This window comes from Humulus lupulus, chromosome 3 (assembly GCF_963169125.1).
Source record: "Humulus lupulus chromosome 3, drHumLupu1.1, whole genome shotgun sequence".
In the NCBI taxonomy this organism is placed as follows: Eukaryota; Viridiplantae; Streptophyta; class Magnoliopsida; order Rosales; family Cannabaceae; genus Humulus; species Humulus lupulus.
The window spans coordinates 60,159,214-60,177,900 of record NC_084795.1 but is presented as its reverse complement, the minus strand read 5'-3'; the positions used below and the strand labels follow the sequence as shown (position 1 = coordinate 60,177,900).

The following is an 18,687-nucleotide window of genomic DNA, read 5'->3' as shown; positions in this document are numbered from 1 at the left end:
TGATGATCAAGATGATGGAGTTTATAGTGCAGACACCCAATTTACCTACAATGTATTGCCTAGGAGACCAGCCCTAATTGGGCTGGGGGTAGTGTCATCCGTTAGGCATTTGGCAATCAATTTCCCAACATCTAGTGGTATTGGGACACTGAAGGGAGACCAGCTCACTACACGGGAATGCTATAGAATTTCCATGAGAGGGAATATCCATACAAGTGCCCAGGCACATGTTGTTATCCAGAAAATGAGTGGATCTGTCTTTGAAATGGAAGAAGAAATTGACCCGAGAGTCGAGGAAGATAGGGCCGATCTCAGACCAATTATGGAGGTTGAAGAAATTTGACTCGATGAGAAAGATGCCACAAGGGCAGTAAAAATTGAAAAAACCTCTCCAAAAATGCAAAATAGCAATTAATTCACTTCTTGAGAGAGAATCAAGATGTGTTTGCATGGTCGCCATCAGATATGGTTGGGATTAGCCCAAGCATTATAAGCCATGCACTCAACATAGATAAAAGCATCCCCCCGAAGTAACAAAAAAGATGGCTCATGGACGAAGATAGGAAGAAAGTCCTAAAAGAAGAAGTCAAAAGACTGAAGGCAAATCGGTTTATCCGAGATGCTTTCTACCCGGACTAAATAGCCAATCATGTATTAGTTCTGAAGCCCAACGGAAATTGGCGAACTTGCATTGATTATTTGGACCTCAACAAGGCATGTCCCAAGGATTGCTTTCCCTTGGCGCGAATTGATCAACTCGTAGATGCCACTGCAGAACACTGCATCATGTCATTCATGGATGCTTACTCTGGATATAACTAGATAGCCATGCATGCGCCTGACCAAGAACATATAAGCTTCATGACCGATAACGGTTTGTATTGCTACAATTTAATGTTGTTTGGGCTCAAGAATGCAGGGCCACATACCAAGGACTGATGAATAGGATGTATGCTGAGCAGATAGGGAATAACAGGGAAGTTTATGTGGATGATATCCTAGTCAAATCCAAGCACAACTATAATCATGAGCACGATCTTGTTGAGTGCTTCGCTCCAGTCCAAAAATACAATATGAGACTTAACCCACAGAAATGCTCATTCGGAGTGTCCTCAGGAAAGTTTCTTGGATTCATAGTGAATGCTCAGGGTATAGAAGCTAATCCCGACAAGATTAAGGCATTAATTGACATGCTCTCACCTCAAAAACATAAAGATGTCTAGAGCCTAACTGGATGAATGGCGGCCTTAAGTAGGTTCATCTCGAAATATACAGATCGATTCCTTCCATTTTTTAATCTTTTAAGTGGGGGCAAGAAATTTGAGTGGTCTAATGAGTGTGAACTCGCATTTCAAAACCTTAAAAAGCACCTCGTTGAGCCACCAATTCTGTCCAAACCAATCACAGGGGAAGTTTTGTTCCTATACCTTGCCACAACCGAGCATGCCATCAGTGCAGTATTTGTTCGGGATGATAAGAAATTGCAAAAACCTTTTTACTATGTCAGCGAAAGGTTACTGGGGGTAGAGTCGAGATATCCATTAATGGAAAAGCTGGCTTTGTGCATGATACATGCATCTCGGAAGTTTCGACCCTATTTCCAAGTGCATCTTATACATTTATTAACTGATCAGCCACTAAAGCAAGTATTATCCAAGCAGGAGGCCTTCAAGAGATTGTTAATATGGGTCGTCGAACTAGGGCAGTTCGAGATCACCTATCATCGTAGAACCATAATTAAAGGGCAAGCCTTGGTCGATTTCTTAGTTTGATGTACGGGGATCACCAATGAGGAAGTCATAACCCCAGCCCGTGAGTTATGGAGACTTTACGACAATGGATCCTCCAACGAGAATGGGTCGGGGGCGGGAATCATTTTGATCACTCCAATGGGAAATCTTTTTCACTTAGCCTTACGGTTTTGCTTCGAAACGTCAAATAACGAGGCTGAGTACGATGTGTTATTAGCAAGACTGTGGATAGCCACTAAGCTCAAAGCAAAGGCCATTCACAGCTATAATGACTCCCAGTTAGTCGTTAACCAGGTCGTTGGTGAGTATCAGGCTCGTGTCATTAAAATGGTAGCATATTTGGAGAAGGCTAAGGCAGCGTTTAGGGAATTTGAGTTCTATGCTATAGAACAAGTTCCACGGGAGCGAAATTTAAATGTGGACGCATTAGCCAAGCTTGCCATGACCAAAGAGGCTCACACACTCAATATGGATCCAGTCGAATTCCTACCAGTCCCGAGCATAACCAAGCCCAAGGAAGAAAATGTCAACATGATTGACTCGCAACCCACCTAGATGACCTTGATAATTCACTACCTCGAAACCAGGAGTCCCCCAGCAAACCGAAATGAGGCTAGAAAACTTATGGACAAAATACCAAGATACACCATCTTGGAAGGAAAGTTGTACAGAAGAGGGTATTCCATGCCACTACTTAGGTGTGTAACTCCCCTGAGGCAAAGAAGATTTTATAAGAAATCCACAAAGGGTTTTGTGGAGACCACACAAGGGGGAAAATCAATTAGAAAATTAATATGAAACCCAAAAAGTAAGAGTCAAGTAAACTAAACTTACCAAAAACCCCAGCTCCATAGTCTGGTCAATGAGGCGTGTTGGATTTCCCCCCTCAGGAATCGTCGCATGTCAGCATCGAGTTCCTGGATGACTAGCCGACCAAAGACAAAAAGTTCGAGCATAGGTCAACTCCTAGGGCCCTAGCCACGCCTGCCAAGGGGTATTCCTGCACATGGGTCAAGGCGACAAAGTGGCGAAGCACGGTCGGGACCGGGGCACCTACGGGCTTAGGAGCTGAGGGAAGTGCGACCATTTTTCCCTTGTCTCCAGTTGGAACTAGGTGGGGAGGAGATGGCATGTCAAAGGATTGGGGGGCTGGGTCGTGGGTTTGGCAGATGTAGCCTTCGAGGGGGAGGACCCCTCAACAATCTTGGCAGCCTTCGCAGGAAGAGCGCCCTTCTTCGAGGTGACGCGCCCTCGCTTGATGCCATGAGCCTTGAGAGGTTTCACTAAGAGGTTATCCAAATCAGAGTCCATGTCACCTGAAAAAAGGAAAATAGTATGTTAGTAGATTATAAAGGTCACCATACATAAAAATGACAAATATCAAGAACCTAACTGGAAGACTCATTTAAGATTGAGCTCAGAGACTAAGAAATTCCCTTATCTTCTAAAGATGCTACAGGAGTCCCCTCCCTGAATGGAGGGGATATCCTCGAAAGGTCGTTATAGACATTTGTCCCATACTACACAACTACCCTAGCCCAATCCTCATTTAAGATATACATTGTTTAGTATGGCCCTAACCGACTATCGATCCTACGGACTCTAAGGTCTTCCCTCAATTATTCCAGGAGTTATTGCTAGGGTCCTTAAAGAGAACCATCATGTCGCATTCATATTAGAGAAGAGAGGGAGACCACATAGTTGGGTCGAGCACGACTTTACCTCCTGACAAGCTCGCAGAGGCCTCATCATGTACATCATTACTCGAGCCCAAGGGTTTGATTGGGTAAGACTTAGGGATATGCAAGTTTGGTCTGCGTGTTTACCTCTCGCAGGAAGCTTGATAGTGGGCATCGGCACATCTTCCCACCTCGCGTATTTACGAATCCCCGAGTCGTCTGTGGATTCGCCTTCGCCCAAGATTCCACAAGCCTGGAGCTTATCCTCATTGAGAAGATCGGTGAGGGATCTTCAACTGTAAGGGAGCTGAATGATTGCCTCCTTGTGCTCCTTCATAGACTTTGTCAAAGTAGGTCGATGATAGTTGGCTGTAGGCAAGAGTTGAATGAACATTTCGAGCTCGACAAATCAAAGGAAAAGTGAAAATGAGCAGGGCAAAAATACTTACGAATGCGTTGGAAGGAATAGAACTGGGAAGGAACGAGCCCATCTATCCAAAAGAAGATGGTTTTGAAATTTGGAGGATGATTTGGGATGTCTTCGAACAACCACTTCTCTTTCGGGTAGCTCGATAGATAGTAAAACCCATCTTCTCCATGGGCTCGAGAGTTGTTGCTCTTGAGGTAGAAGAGATACAAGATCTCTTGTGTCGTAGGCTTGTCCCACTTCATCTCGTGGTATAGCGGCCTTAGGGCTCATAAAACTCTGAAAGAGTTGGTCTGGAGGTTAAAAGAGGCAATGCCAGAATAATATATAAAACTTTTAAAGTAACATAGAAAGGCCCCAGCCCTCATATGCTCGGATCTCCAGGCGGCGAGCTTGACTTTCTGATTGGGATTACCATCTCCCAAAGTGTAGCAAAAACGTTTTTTGGAGGTTGCAAGCCGACACAGCAGTTGGCCAGATAACTTTAGACCATGAAAGGCCAGTAGCTCGGAGATGTGGCTGGTGGAAGTAACTGAGCTTCGGTAGTGCTCAGCCTAAAAAAATCGTCCTTCGATGTGGTCATTGAAAGGGATTGGGAGGTGGTTGGTTGTTTTGGAATATTCACCATAAGAGTGAATGAAAGCTCGCCCGAAGGATAGGCTAAAGTGACTCTACAGTTGGGGACTAACGAGATTGGCCGGATCTCGAGGACTAGATCTAGAAATGCAGCTAATCGAAGTCGCTTCCTTTTTCCTTCTTCGACCTCATCAATCTGGTGTCAAAGGTGGGCTCGAATGTCCTCTTGTTTGAGCTCTTCTTTGTGCTCCCTGATGAGCCATTGATTTTGGGAGAATGGAGACTTAGGTTGATGAGATGGTGGGTAGTAAAGAATGGCAGGCTCGGGCCCCAACCGATTCTCTATAGAGTGCGACATCTAAGAAGAAAGAAAAAATTGAGGACCCATCATTTTAAAGATGGAAAAAATTATCTTGATAACTCGAGTTTGCAAGCTCCAGATAACGAGATTTCCTTATTCCAGCCTAAAGGCTCGAAAGGGTGACATTAATTTGAATAACCACCAAGAGTACACTCACGCGAGAGTGGGGTGGTTATTACTAGTTTAAAAGAACACTCGATTTCCAGGGAAAAAGTTGGCAGTTACCCGAAAAGGAAATAATTTTGGGACATGTGCATTAAAACCCTAGATATGGGCTTTCGATTTGTGTCATCTTCATTCCAGGTTCGGGCCCCAACACCCAGCCCCCATGTCGCCTCCTTCCACCTAGCCACGTCACCTTCCACCCAGTCGTCCCTGGAAGTTTGTCGTGGATCTAAGAAACAAAATGGGATTCAATACCTCCGATAACACCAGTTGGAGAAAATTAAGATGGTGAACGGAGATCTTCAAGTGATGGGAATACTAATCGACGGGCCTAGGTTTATATAATATATATTTTTTTTCAGTTAATAGATTGAGTTTCAGATTTAGTGTTGTATCTTGATTTCATTTTTATGTTTTACAACTTTTAGGATGTGTTATAAAAACTATTCAAGCAATCTTAAGCTTATTGTGTTATGAAATCTATTCGAGCAATGAGTTGTTAAATTTGTTCAATCAATATTGTTGTATTGATGTGTTGCAAAAATCTCAATTGAACTAGTATGGCTAAATTCATGGTGTTGGTCGAGCTTTGCTTAAGAGTCATGTTCTTATGCTAATGTTTGTTCTTGCTTAAGCTTAATTGATCCATTCTGGGTGTTGGGTGTCTATTGCTCAAGCTCCCACCAGAAGCTTCGTCGTCAACAATGGCCTAGTTTCTCAAGTTGAATGAGGAAGACAAAAAGACAAGAGGAAGAGGTCGCGAGCCAATATTTCCCCCTTTTACTTTTTATAAAACCCTTATTTTGTATTAATTTTGTTTTATTTATTAAATTGTGTTTAATTTATTATGAATATAGAAAATAAATAAAATAGTTAAATAATCGCATTAAACTTAAAATATGGAGGCATTTTATTTGTATTTAAATAATATTTTACCAAAATTAGGATTGGGTATTATTATAGTCTATTTTTTCAAAATAAACACTACAACAATATAAGGGTTTTATGACTTTATTTTGGAGATATTAAAAGTCTACATCTCCCATTAGGAGAGGTGAGAGGCATCCCACGTCTCCCAGTGGGTTCATTGTAGGAGCACATCCCACGTCTCCCAGTGGGAGACATTGAAAGGTGTCAAAAAACGTGGATTTTCAATGTCTCCCACATGGGAGTCGTGGGATGTCTCTCACCTCTCCCAATGAAAGACATTGAAAGTCCCTGGGAGACTTTTCAATGTCTGTCCTTAAGAGATGTGGGATCTCCCATGTCTCCCAGTGGGAGACATTGAAAAATCTTCATTTTTTTAAAAGTAAGTTAATTAATTTAAAATTGATTTAATAATTAATTAAATTGATATTAATATAATTAATTGAATAGAAAATGATATAATTAATTAAAATAAAATTTCAAATCTTCATTAATGAAAATTTATAATATTGTTTTAATAATTAATACATAAAATAATAGCACTAAATATCTAACAATATTTAACTTATTCTTGTAATTTTAGAAACTCGATTACATCAAATTTGTGTTTAAAATAGAAATTTTGAGGCAAACATCACCATAAAATCCCATTCCAACAAAACCTCAACCTACAAAATTAAAATTAATTAATAAATAAATGATTACTATACAAATAAAAAAAATTCCAATGAGCCACTAATTAACTTAAACATAAAATGAGGTATGTATAGAGCTTAGACTTGTAAACTCTAACAGCGAAGTCACTAAAAACTCAATAATCAACAAAAACATATAACTTTTCTTATATCTCTAATTTAAAAAAATTTATTTTAATAAGATTGAATGAAAGGGCTTGGGAGATGGTTGGTTGTTTCGGAATATTCACCATAAGAGTGAATGAAAGCTCGCTCGGAGGATAGGCTTTAGTGACTCTATAGTTGGGGTCTAAGGGGATTGGTCGGATCTCGAGGTCTGGATCTAGATATGTAGCAAACCGAAGTCATTTCCTTTTTCCTTCTTCGACCTCGTCAATCTGGCGTCAAAGGTGGGCTCGAATGTCCTCTCGTTCGAGCTCTTCTTTGTGCTTCCAAATGAGCTGTTGATTTCGGGAGAATGGAGACTCAGGTCGAGGAGATGGCGGGTAGTAAGGAATGGCAGGCTCGGGACCCCACCAATTCTTTGAAGACTACGACATCTAACAAGTAAGAAAAAAGTGAGGGCCCATAATTTTGAAAGAAGGAAAAATTTATCTTGATAACTCAAGTTTACATGCTCGAGATAACGAGATTTCCTTCTTCAAGCCTGATGGCTCGAAAGGGCGAGATTAATTTGCATAACCACCCAGAGTACACCCACGCAAGACTGGGGCGGTTATTACCAGTTTAAAATAATCTTTGATTTCCAGGGAAAAAGTTGGCAGTTACTTGAAAAGGTGATATTTTCGGGACACGTGCATTAAAACCCTATTCCAAAACCCTATTTCTTAAGCTACACGACACCCATGACATAAATACTCCATTACCTAAAAAACTCCATTTTTACATGGTTTTGCCAAAAATATTCAATCTAAACCGTGTTTCTGATCATTCCAAATCTACCCAAATCAAAAATTTGCCTAATGCAAAGAAAATCCTTAAAAACCTGGTAGAAACCAGAGAGCTATCCTCACGAATAGATGAAACACGTTCAAAATATATATACATATTAATACAAGAGGAAGATCAGATAACTTATGCAAATTGGATTGTGGATATGAAGAGATTGCTGATTGAAGGAGCTGTTGCAAGAATGATCTCACAAAACCAAAGGAGGAGAGGGCACTCTGTTTTTTGGGCTTAGTGAACATGCAAATAAAACCTGGGTTTTTTTCTATTTTTTCTCTGGTTCGTGCTTTTTGAGGAATGAAAATGAAGGTGATGAAGATGAAGAGGGTATACATATATATACCCAAGTGGGGATGTCAAAGGTCGAAAGGATCTGGGCCATTGATTTGGATTAAAAGAGGATCCAAAGGATCATATTTAATTATGGAAACTATCGGTAAAATGGTCCTAGGAAAGGATGTGTACAAAATAGGGAGGTACTCGAGTACACTCAGTATGCAATCCCCTAACGACACGTGTTCGCACTTGATTGAGGTAGGTCGGCATGTTGTTCGAAAGTGAAGTTCAAAAGTTTCCTTTTCATAGGTTTCAAACCAACAATTTTGAGGGGGCAAAATGTTACACCCAAATTTCGAGGAAGAATAAATGAGCCTCGAAATGTAGGCTCCAAAAGCGTAAGCTCGAAAATAACAAGCATTGGATGAACACTTGTATAAATATGCATGATTCCTGACCTGTTGTTGTTGGCAATCGAGCACGAGTTGAAAGGCTCAAGCTTAAGTTTCAAGCTCGAAAGAAAAAATCTTCTCTGAAGTATGTGGGTATTATTCGAGCCCTAGTTACAGGCTCGAGGGAAATGGTCTCCAAACGTTGAGTTTGATGAAACCACTAGGTTAGGAGATGGCTGACTGGAATGACGAGCTCGAAGTCTTGTTCGTCCTTGAAAGCACGTCCACCTTGCATTCGAGATCATCGACTCCTTTTCCACATGGTAGTTGTTAGGACATCCCTATTCCTTAGGGATATGTAGTTATCAGATATTGAATCCCAATTATCATAGGATATAATGTAATTAATGTATTTATCTACATTTACTTCAAATTTGAATAATTGATTGTAACTTCACTGAATCAGTGGAAGATATTCTCCTAACCAGGTCTATAAATAGCCTCATATTTTTCATTTGGATTCACGCACAAAATTGTACTAAGAATAGTCTGTCGAATCGCTATGAAAAAGCTATGAGAGAGTATCAAGATCAATAATATTGACTCGTGGACTAGGCATATTTTAACTGCTGAACCGCATAAAAGATCTTATGTTCTATTCTTTCTAAAATATTGCTTAGTGTTCTTCAAAATTAAGTTGAAGAAAAACGGCGTCAACAGAGATACCCTTTTAATTTTAAATTTCACCAACCCTATTGGTTGTTACCATTGTTTAATTGTATGTTTATAGAAATAAAATAAAGATTTGAGAGTTACTTTAAATGTTAAAACCGTTCAAATTGAAGAAATGACAAAATGGAATTTGGCTGCCAGCACCCCAAACTGCGCCCTGGGACATTCCAAGCTTGGTCGTGAGCCTCTAACTCCCATGCTGTGTCCTGGAGGCTGTTACAACCTCCCAATTTTGCACATTTTCTCAAAACTTCCCAATATCTTTCTCACATGATTTTGTAATCTTCGTACACCTTATGTAGGTTAAAATCACATCTTCAACAACAATATCACATTATGACTTTATGAAATTCAATAAAAAAAAAGTGTAAATCTCAATATTATTTGTAATATTTTCAATTTACAAATTTATAGCTGATTTATAACTTCAAAATATGTAACACTTGGACACACACAAATGTCTAATTTTGTAACTTTCAATATTATTTTACAAAATGTGACAAATTAGATTTGTGTGATGTTTACCGAGTTTTTCGGAAACGAATAACTAACGGAATAATAAAAAGATAAGAACTGTAGAAATGCTGAAATGTAACTAAACAAACAGTGTTTTTACGTGGTTCAGGCGTTAACAAGCCCTAGTCCAGGACTCGAAAAGGTACCCTTAGGCGTGCTGGGATGTGTGCGGCTTTGACCTGACGGGCGTGTCAGGCGGGATCCTGTGTCAGGCGGATATCATTCCAAATATGCCTCCTCCAGGACTCGACCGTTTGGCTTTGTTCCGTGCGAGGCACGGAACTGCTTCCGCGGAGACCACTCGAAGAGCTTCTCCTGGAAGGAGCTTCCCCGAAGGATACCCCTTCGGGAGTCCGGGAGAGTTGACGAGTTTCCGTATTGTGTTTGCTTGGAAGAGTAATCCGGACACTAAGCGGGAGAGGCGAAGCCTTTCTGTTCATCCGCGAGCTCTGGTCACCTACCGTGAAAGACATCGATAATTCTGCTTCCCCGAGGTCATCAATCTAAACGCTATCCGGAAATCTGGATAACATGTGACAAATCACATTTGCGTGACAAATTACATTATTCCCATTATTTAATCTAATATTATATTATCTAAAATAATATAACAATATATCCATCACATATTAATATAAACGTCTATGATAAGAAGCATTTCTATCATAAGATAATAATTACTAAAAAAAATCATGAATATATTCTCATGAATATATAAAATCATGAGAATGTGTAAAATATATATAAGTTTTAAATTATGTCATTAATTTTGATTAACTCATGGCTAAATATATGTTAAAACTAATTATATACCGTGAAAAATCTAATAGGGAAGTGCAATTATTTTATGAGAATAATTAATAATTAATAAAATATATACTAAATGCTACCATCTAATTATTATTAGCTTATTCATAGCTATTCCTAATAAGTAATAACGCATATGCACCAAAAAACAAGATCCTTATAAGGTATATGCATTAAATACTGCCATACCCAGAAAAAAGTGGAAGTTACATCCAAACCAAGAAAAAACCACAGAAAAATCGAGACCTAAGTACTGCCATACCTATTTCACACCACCATATTCAAAGGAATCAAAAAACAATAATAATCATGAGGGTTCAATAATTTACCTTAATGAGAATACGGGTTCGACGGGTTCGACACTGTGGGTTTCGAGCTTTGTTGTCATCGTTGGCTCGACAGGTTCGACAACAGTTCTGGGTGGCCGACTTTGGAGAAGAGAAAGAGAGAGGGTGAGATCGACGAGTTCCCTTTGCTTTTTGGGGTTTGCTTCGGTTTGTGTTTGGGTTTCGGGGATTGAGTGTCTCAAGTAGATAGAGAGAGTGAGAGAGTTTGTGTGGGAAAAAATTTGGGTGGAAAAAAATGAGAAGGGTATTTTTAGTACTTGGTGAATGTTTAACACTAATTTGAAAAATTAATTAATGCTGGTATTATTTAGTAATTATACACTATTATGTATAAAAAGTGAAATTTGCCTTAAGTAATAGTGCATATGTATGAAAAAATAAGATCCTAATAACGTATAGAGTAATGATATGTGCACAAAAAATATGCACTCAAATTACACACAATGACATGTCATTACTTTTTAAAACAGTAGGTCACATTCTTAATAAATGTAATTCATTAGGCTAAAATATCACATCACTATGTGTAATATTTTGGGTTCACATTTCATTATTTATAAAGGATATACACTTAATAAAGGTCAGGTGTAACCCTCAATTATCCCAAATTAAATAATTTGACGGTAGGGATAAAGATAGAGATAATAATATAATGACATTCAAATTGTGTCACCGTGAAAATTCCTAATTGTCAAACAGATAGATCAAGATCCTTTGACTTATTGTTTACCTAACACGATTTCATTACGACAACTTAATGAATTTAATATATCTCACGTCATAATTTCTTCACATGTCCACGTATCCATTATCACTGATTTTTAAAAAAAAAACAAAAATATCAACTCATTTTTTTTCATCCACATATCCATTATCACTTTCTGTCTTTTCAACCAACTAAGGATGTACTAATTATAATCTTCATTCATATCCACTAATTAGCTTAAACGATTTAGTTTTTTTTTTTCGTTTCAGAATCTTTATTTTTTGTCTTTCACTCTCTTTTTCAATAATTCTAAGGGATAAGAGATAAGAATTACATTATTAATGTCAATTAAATTATATATAATTAAAAATTAGACCATCTGTAATAGGAGTTCCAAATATTGTGCTAAATTTAGCAAAAAAATTTAATAAATGATATATTGGTACACCTTTTATTATAGCTATGCTTCAATAAATATGTATATAAAATCAATAGAAAGTTAAATTTTGAATCAACAATTTAATATTTATTGGAAATATAAAAAAAAAAAAAGGAAAATATAAATTTAGACCATTTATTTTGCAATAGTTAATGATCGGAATTTTTGTTTTGGAAAATTACAAATCAAACTTTATGTTTTGCAAAAAGAGATAAAATAATACCCTTAGATTATTTAATTAAATTTAAATAATTAAAAGTAGATTTTCAAATAAAAACTAAATTAAGTTAATTTCACACTAGAAAAATAAATAATACATTAACTAATTAAATATAAAATAAAATAAAAAATTCACAAAAATAAAAATCAGATCATTAAAAATAAAGTTACATATAATTTAAAAAAAAAAAAACTAAAACTAAATCAGAAAATTTAAAAATGAAACATTTCTTCTCTGTCCCTCCTCCTCCATATTCTTCCCTCCTAAATCTGCAGGAACCTTGGCTGCCGACCCCCTTGCAGCATCTTCCCCATCCCTGTAGCGTCGAATGAGCCCTAACCATCGTCGATCCCATTCTTGATATGGGCCATGCGATCTATGCCATCGTCATTCTAGATTCTGGCTATCGATTTGAGTCGTCTTCATTCCACGTTTGGGTCGTCTGTGCGATCGTCGAGCCCCAACACCCAGCCCCAATGTTGCCTCCTTCCACCTAGCCACGCCCCCTTCCACCCAGTCGTCCCTGGAAGTTCGTCGTGAATCTAAGAAACAAAATCGGATTCAATAACTCCGACAACACCAGATAAAAAAATAAAGATGGCGAACTAAGATCTCTAGTGATGGGACTACAAATCGATAGGCCTAGGTTTGTATAGTATAATTTTTTTCATTTATTAGATTGAGTTTCACATTTGGTGTTGTATGTTGATTTCATTTTTATGTTTTACAACTTTTTGGATGTGTTATGAAATCTATTCCAACAATCTTAAGCTTATTGTGTTATGAAATCTATTTGAGCAATATGTTGGGAAATTTGTTTAATCAATATTATTGTATTGATGTGGTGCAAAAATCTCAATTGAACTAGCCAGGCTGAATTCATGGTGTTGGTCGAGCTTTGCTCAAGCTTCAGGTTCTTATGCTAATGATTGTTCTTGCTTAAGCTTAATTGATCCATTATGGGTGTTGGGTGTCAATTGCTCAAGCTCCCACCAAAAGCTTCATTGTCAACAATGGCCTAGTTTCTCAAGTTGAGTGAGGAAGATGAAAAGATAAGAGGAAGAATGAGTCGCGAGTTAATATTTCCCCTTTTTACATTTTATAAAACCCTTATTTTGTTTTAATTTTTTTTTATTTATTCAATTGTTTTAATTTATTACGAATATAGAAAATAAATAAAATAGTTAAATGATCGAATTAAACTTAAAATATGGGGGCATTTTATTCATATTTAAATAATATTTGACCAAAATCAGGCTTGGGGTATTATTGTAGTCTATTTTAAAAAAATAGACACTACAACAATATAAGAGTTTTATGACTTTATTTGGGAGAAATTAAAAGCCTATGTCTCCCATTAGGAGAGGTGAGAGACATCCCACGTCTCCGAGTGGGGTCATTGTAGGTGCACATGTCACGTCTCACATTAGGAGAGGTGAGAAACATCCCACATCTCCTAGTGGGAGACGTTAAAAAATCTCCAATTTTTTTTTAAAAAGAAAATTAATTAAATTAAAATTTATTTAATATTAATTTAAATGAATTTAATTGAATAATTAATTAAATTGAAATTAATATAATTAATTGAATTGAAATTGAGATATAATTAATTAAATTGAAATTGATATAATTAATTAAAAGAAAATTGAAAATCTTCATTAATGTAAATTTATAATATTGTTTTACAACCAACAAAAATTACATTAGTAATTAATACATAAAATATCACTAAATATCTAACAATATTTAACTTATTCTTGTAATTGCGGAAACTCAATCACCTCAAATTTGTGTTTAAAATAGAAATTTTGAGGCAAACATCACCATAAAATCTTACTCCAACGAAACCTCAACCTACAAAATTAAAATTAATTATTAAATAAATGGTTACTATACAAATAAAAAAAATTCCAATGAGCCACTAATTAACCTAAACATAAATTGTGATATGTATAGAGCTTAGACTAGTAAAATCTAACAACTAAGTCACTAAAAACTTAATAATCAACAAAAACATATAACTTTTCATATATATATAATTTTTAAAATTATTTTTAAAAAGTTATTTTAACATAACTAGCAAGAATGTTAATAAAAAAATTAAAATATATATATATATACAAATATACATAATTTTCAAATTAAATAATAATAAATATTAAATAATATCATAAACATATATACTTGAATCAAATCCATTCAATGTGATATGTAAAATTAAAATTATTTCTACATTGTCAACAAAGTTATTTTCTTAGAAACTCACTCAAAATCTATTAATAATCAAAACTAATAAAAAAAATCTCATTAAATATCATTTTAACAATGATTTATACTTATAATTTTGAAAGCATACCTCAAATGTGTGCTTGAAATAGAAATTTTGAGTCAATCTCAAGTTCACACACCTCTTATTTTCTCCAAGAAAATTATTCCTACAATTCCATAGAAAAAACTCATAATCATAAAAAAAAACTAGCACGAAATTGAATATATATATATATCATCGTAATACTAACCCATAATTTTTTTCAAGAAACTTTACCTCAAAATCTTGAAAATGGAGAGAATTTTGTAACTTTCAAGCCAAAAAATTGCAGAAATTTGACCCAAATGCCTCTATGTAATCGTGCACGAAGAAGGAGAAAGAAAGAAGCCAAGTTGTGTGGTTTATATATGAAGTGAGGACTTCCAACGTCTCCCACTGGGACATGTGGAACGTCTCCTAGTGGGAGATGTTGGATGTCCTCCCTTGACATGTGTTAGGCAAGAGTGTTTCAATGTCTTCCCACCCTTTTAATTTCTTACAATTTTAGTCATTAATATCTTACATTAATAGTGTTAAGACATTGTAGAGAGTCATTGAAAATAAAATTTGTTGTAGTGAGAGGATTCGATCGATAACTATTGCAAAACACAAGACTTAAATTGATATAAACCCTATAAAAATAATAATTTTTTTACTTATACAGTCAATGTAAATAATAAGTTAGATAGAGTTTACTCTTTTGGTAGCTTGAGTTTTATTAATGTATAGTTTTAGTACCCTTTATTGCGAATATTACTAATATCATACCATGAATTTAGAAAATCACAATAAAATGGTACCATGATTTCAAATTTGATCACTGACAAGATATTAAATGAATATATTCTCTCATGTATATCAGGGTACCATTTTATATTGTTATTTAAATTACAGGGTAACTAATAACTATTATGGAGAACATAATTAACGTACAATTTTATAACAATTTTTAAATTTTATTTTGTTAAAAGAGAGTGTACCAAAGTTATACTTTGTTAAAACATAGGATACTAAATTAGTACCTATTCTAAATTAGATACTAATAATATAATAAAATAATTATCAAAGGTAGAAAAGTAAATAAGAAAGTAAGTATTTATTTCTTATCCAAATTTAGATCATGTTATATTCCATGACAAATATGACACACCATTAGAGCTGCTATTTTTTAAATTGTGTAATATTTTAGCACTGCCATATTGGACTTGCTATTAGGACCCTTAAATTGTAAACATGCATCATTATGATATGGGAACTCTCACTGAAGCACAAATATAACACACAATATCCAAATAAAGGCAAAAACATAAACGTGCAAGAACACTCTTCAAATAAAAATATAGAGACAACAATAACAGCAAGTAATTACTTATCATGATAACTAGATCATCATGCCAAACGTAGAATATGACCACTTATTCATACTTATATACTCAAAGCTTAAATTATTTAGTGGGCCATAAACGTTGCAGCTTTAGATTGTGGTTTGACTATTTATATATCCTGGAGAAGATGAACATCGAGATCTTTAGAAACATCCTCAAGGAACTCAATCATGGAGTGCGGGTCTAGGATTTCGTCATGGTGCTTTTCGTACTCGATTGTCAAGTGTACAACGCTTCCCTGGCCATCAGTTTTGGGAGTGGCTTGAATCGTTAATTTGAAGCTCTTGTAGTGCTCCACAAGATCCCCTTCAATCACTTTGAACGTGATTAAATTCTTCTCCTCGTCTATGGCTTCAACTAAATTCTTTACCACTTTAGCTTTCCCCTCTGCATGCGTGCATTTAATAATATTATTAATTAGACTTCATATGATAATATTACGTACGTAATAACATAATATAAATCGATTAAGCTTTGAACCAACTAACCCATAAATTTGCTTCTTGTTTTTTTCCTTTTCTAACTACTCAACAAACATAGAAAAACAACTTGCAAATAGAAAAAAATTCACTCCTTTTCTTTTAATTTTAGTTGTTTGTTTATACAAATGTATATATATATATGTATATATTTGTTCGATTTAAGAGTACATACTGTAGTGGTTATCAAAAGATATACAAACGTACTATATGAGAAATTAGATCCACAAATACATTACATGTAAATTTTCTTTGGTCTTACCATGGAAATAATTCCAGTAGATGACAGAACCCACTTGGCCCCATTCACCTTCGTGTAACTCACAATTCTGAATCTTGTCAGAGCAAGCATGGGTGATATGGTGCGGTTTATGAGTGAACATTTCATGGAATTTTTCAGCAGAGGCTTTGATTTCTACATCAGTCTCCAGCTTACCAATATCAGACGACGACATTTTATTCTTAAAACAGAAGTTCAAAACCTATATATTTCTTTTCTGATATGAAATGTTGAAGAAAATGGTGTGACTTATAAGACACTATCACCCTCCCTTATATAAAAGATAATTGCTAAGAGTACTATTGGTGCCTACCACCACGAAAGAAGTGGCATATTTTTATTGGTGTAATTCAATACCAAATTCACATATTTGAATTTAGTAAGTATTATGAGGTTCTTAGTGTTGCTGCAGTCAATTTAAAATCAATTTTGAATTTATCCTAAGGAGTCGTACAATAAACATATAATTATATATAAAAAAAAGTTTGTAAATTCATGTGTGAAACTAGAATTTTATTTTACAATTTAGAAAAAGCGATAAATTTAATTTTACATGTCATCTTGAGAGAATCAATAAAACTTTGATGTTTTAATTTCTGGTATTCTATTTAGAATCAAGGAGTATATAAAAGGTTTATTTTTTTCACTTTTTTGTGCTACTCTTTCTTGTAGAAGCATCAACTACATTGTAGTGGTATTAGATTTAACACGATCTTGCAAACATGCCACTTCCACTACAAAATAAGACTTTCTCATCACATTTTAACATGAATATGTTAAAAAAATATTCAGAAACTTATTTTTTTTAAAAAAAAAAACTTAGACGTACCCTTTCTCCTCACTACCTGTGCCTACCACCACGAAAGAAGTGGCATATTTTTATTGGTGTAATTCAATACCGGATCCACATATTTGAATTTAGTAAGTATTATGAGGCTCTTAGTGTTGCTGCAGTCAATTTAAAATCAATTTTGCATTTCTCCGAAGGAGTCGTACAATAAACATATAATTATATATAAAAAAAAGTTTGTAAATTCATGTGTGAAACTAGAATTTTATTTAATAATTTAGAAAAAGCGATAAATTTAATTTTACATGTCATCTTGAGAGAATCAATAAAACTTTGATGTTTTAATTTCTCGTATTCTATTTAGAATCAAGGAGTATATAAAAGGTTTATTTTTTTCACTTTTTTGTGCTACTCTTTCTTGTAGAAGCATCAACTACATTGTAGTGGTATTAGATTTAACACGATCTTGCAAACATGCCACTTCCACTACAAAATAAGACTTTCTCATCACATTTTAACATGAATATGTTAAAAAAATATTCAGAAACTTATTTTTTTAAAAAAAAAAACTTAGACGTACCCTTTCTCCTCACTACCCTCACAAAAGCGATTAGAAAGACCATTCTTTCTTGTTGCATTTTTGGCGAAAGTTCACAACAATCATTGATCAAGGTAGCCAAAAAAAAAATCAGTTGTTCCCGGTTACTGTCCTCTTCTTGTCTCATCCATTATTTTGAGACACCTCATAGATTTACTTAATCTATAATTAAATTGTTTGATAACGTTAAATTAAGTTAAGAGAGCCCTAATTATCTCTCCCCAATTAATGTTAGTTTCTCTCTCCAAATAATAATAATAATATCAATTATTTATTTTTAAAAAAATAGTCTCAATTTAAATTTTACAATAATATCGGTGGTATGAAAAGTTAGTTGAAAATCCTTTTAAAAGTCCTATTTTTTGTTTGTTTGTAAAAAGTCATGTTAAATTCAAAAGTGGTTATTTATGTTAATTATTGTATTCCTTTTATGAATTCTTTCTTATTTATATTTATTATGTGTATAACTATATTTTGTAAAAAAAAAAAGGAAAATCAATTTTGGGGGTTTCAGTTTTTCTCTAAGGCTTCCTGAGTTTCCTTTTTTCTTCATCTTCATATCGGCGTCGTTCGTACTTCTGGTCATGTGTAGTGGTCATGCCTGACTGAGAGGATGTCTTTGCAAATTGGGTTGGTAGGGTTTAGCATGGATGCTAGGTGCTTTGGATCTTCCATTTCTTGTGTTTGGTTTGGGATAGTTCCATGGAGGTGGACAAGAGGTAGCAGATCTGAAACTACACTTGTTTGGTGGTTGATTTTTGTTTTCCATTTTTCCACCATCAGACACGTGGCAATTAAGAGTAATTAATTAAAAGACACGTCATGAGGTTCTCAGAGTGTGAACTCTTCCATGAATCACATACCGACCAAGTCATGGATGTCT

The 18,687-nt window shown here is 35.1% G+C and overlaps 1 protein-coding gene across 1 annotated transcript; it reads right to left on the bottom strand.

The window, feature by feature from the left end:
• Nucleotides 1-15,585: 15,585 nt before the first annotated feature.
• On the bottom strand, nt 15,586-16,665 carry LOC133822731 (MLP-like protein 31). The gene is made up of 2 exons (XM_062255168.1): nt 16,399-16,665; nt 15,586-16,044 (listed from the first exon to the last, which is right to left on the bottom strand). The coding sequence occupies exons 1-2, from the start codon at nt 16,589-16,591 to the stop codon at nt 15,767-15,769; spliced, it is 471 nt and encodes a 156-aa protein (XP_062111152.1). The 5' UTR covers nt 16,592-16,665; the 3' UTR covers nt 15,586-15,766.
• Between the last annotated feature and the right edge of the window lie 2,022 nt (nt 16,666-18,687).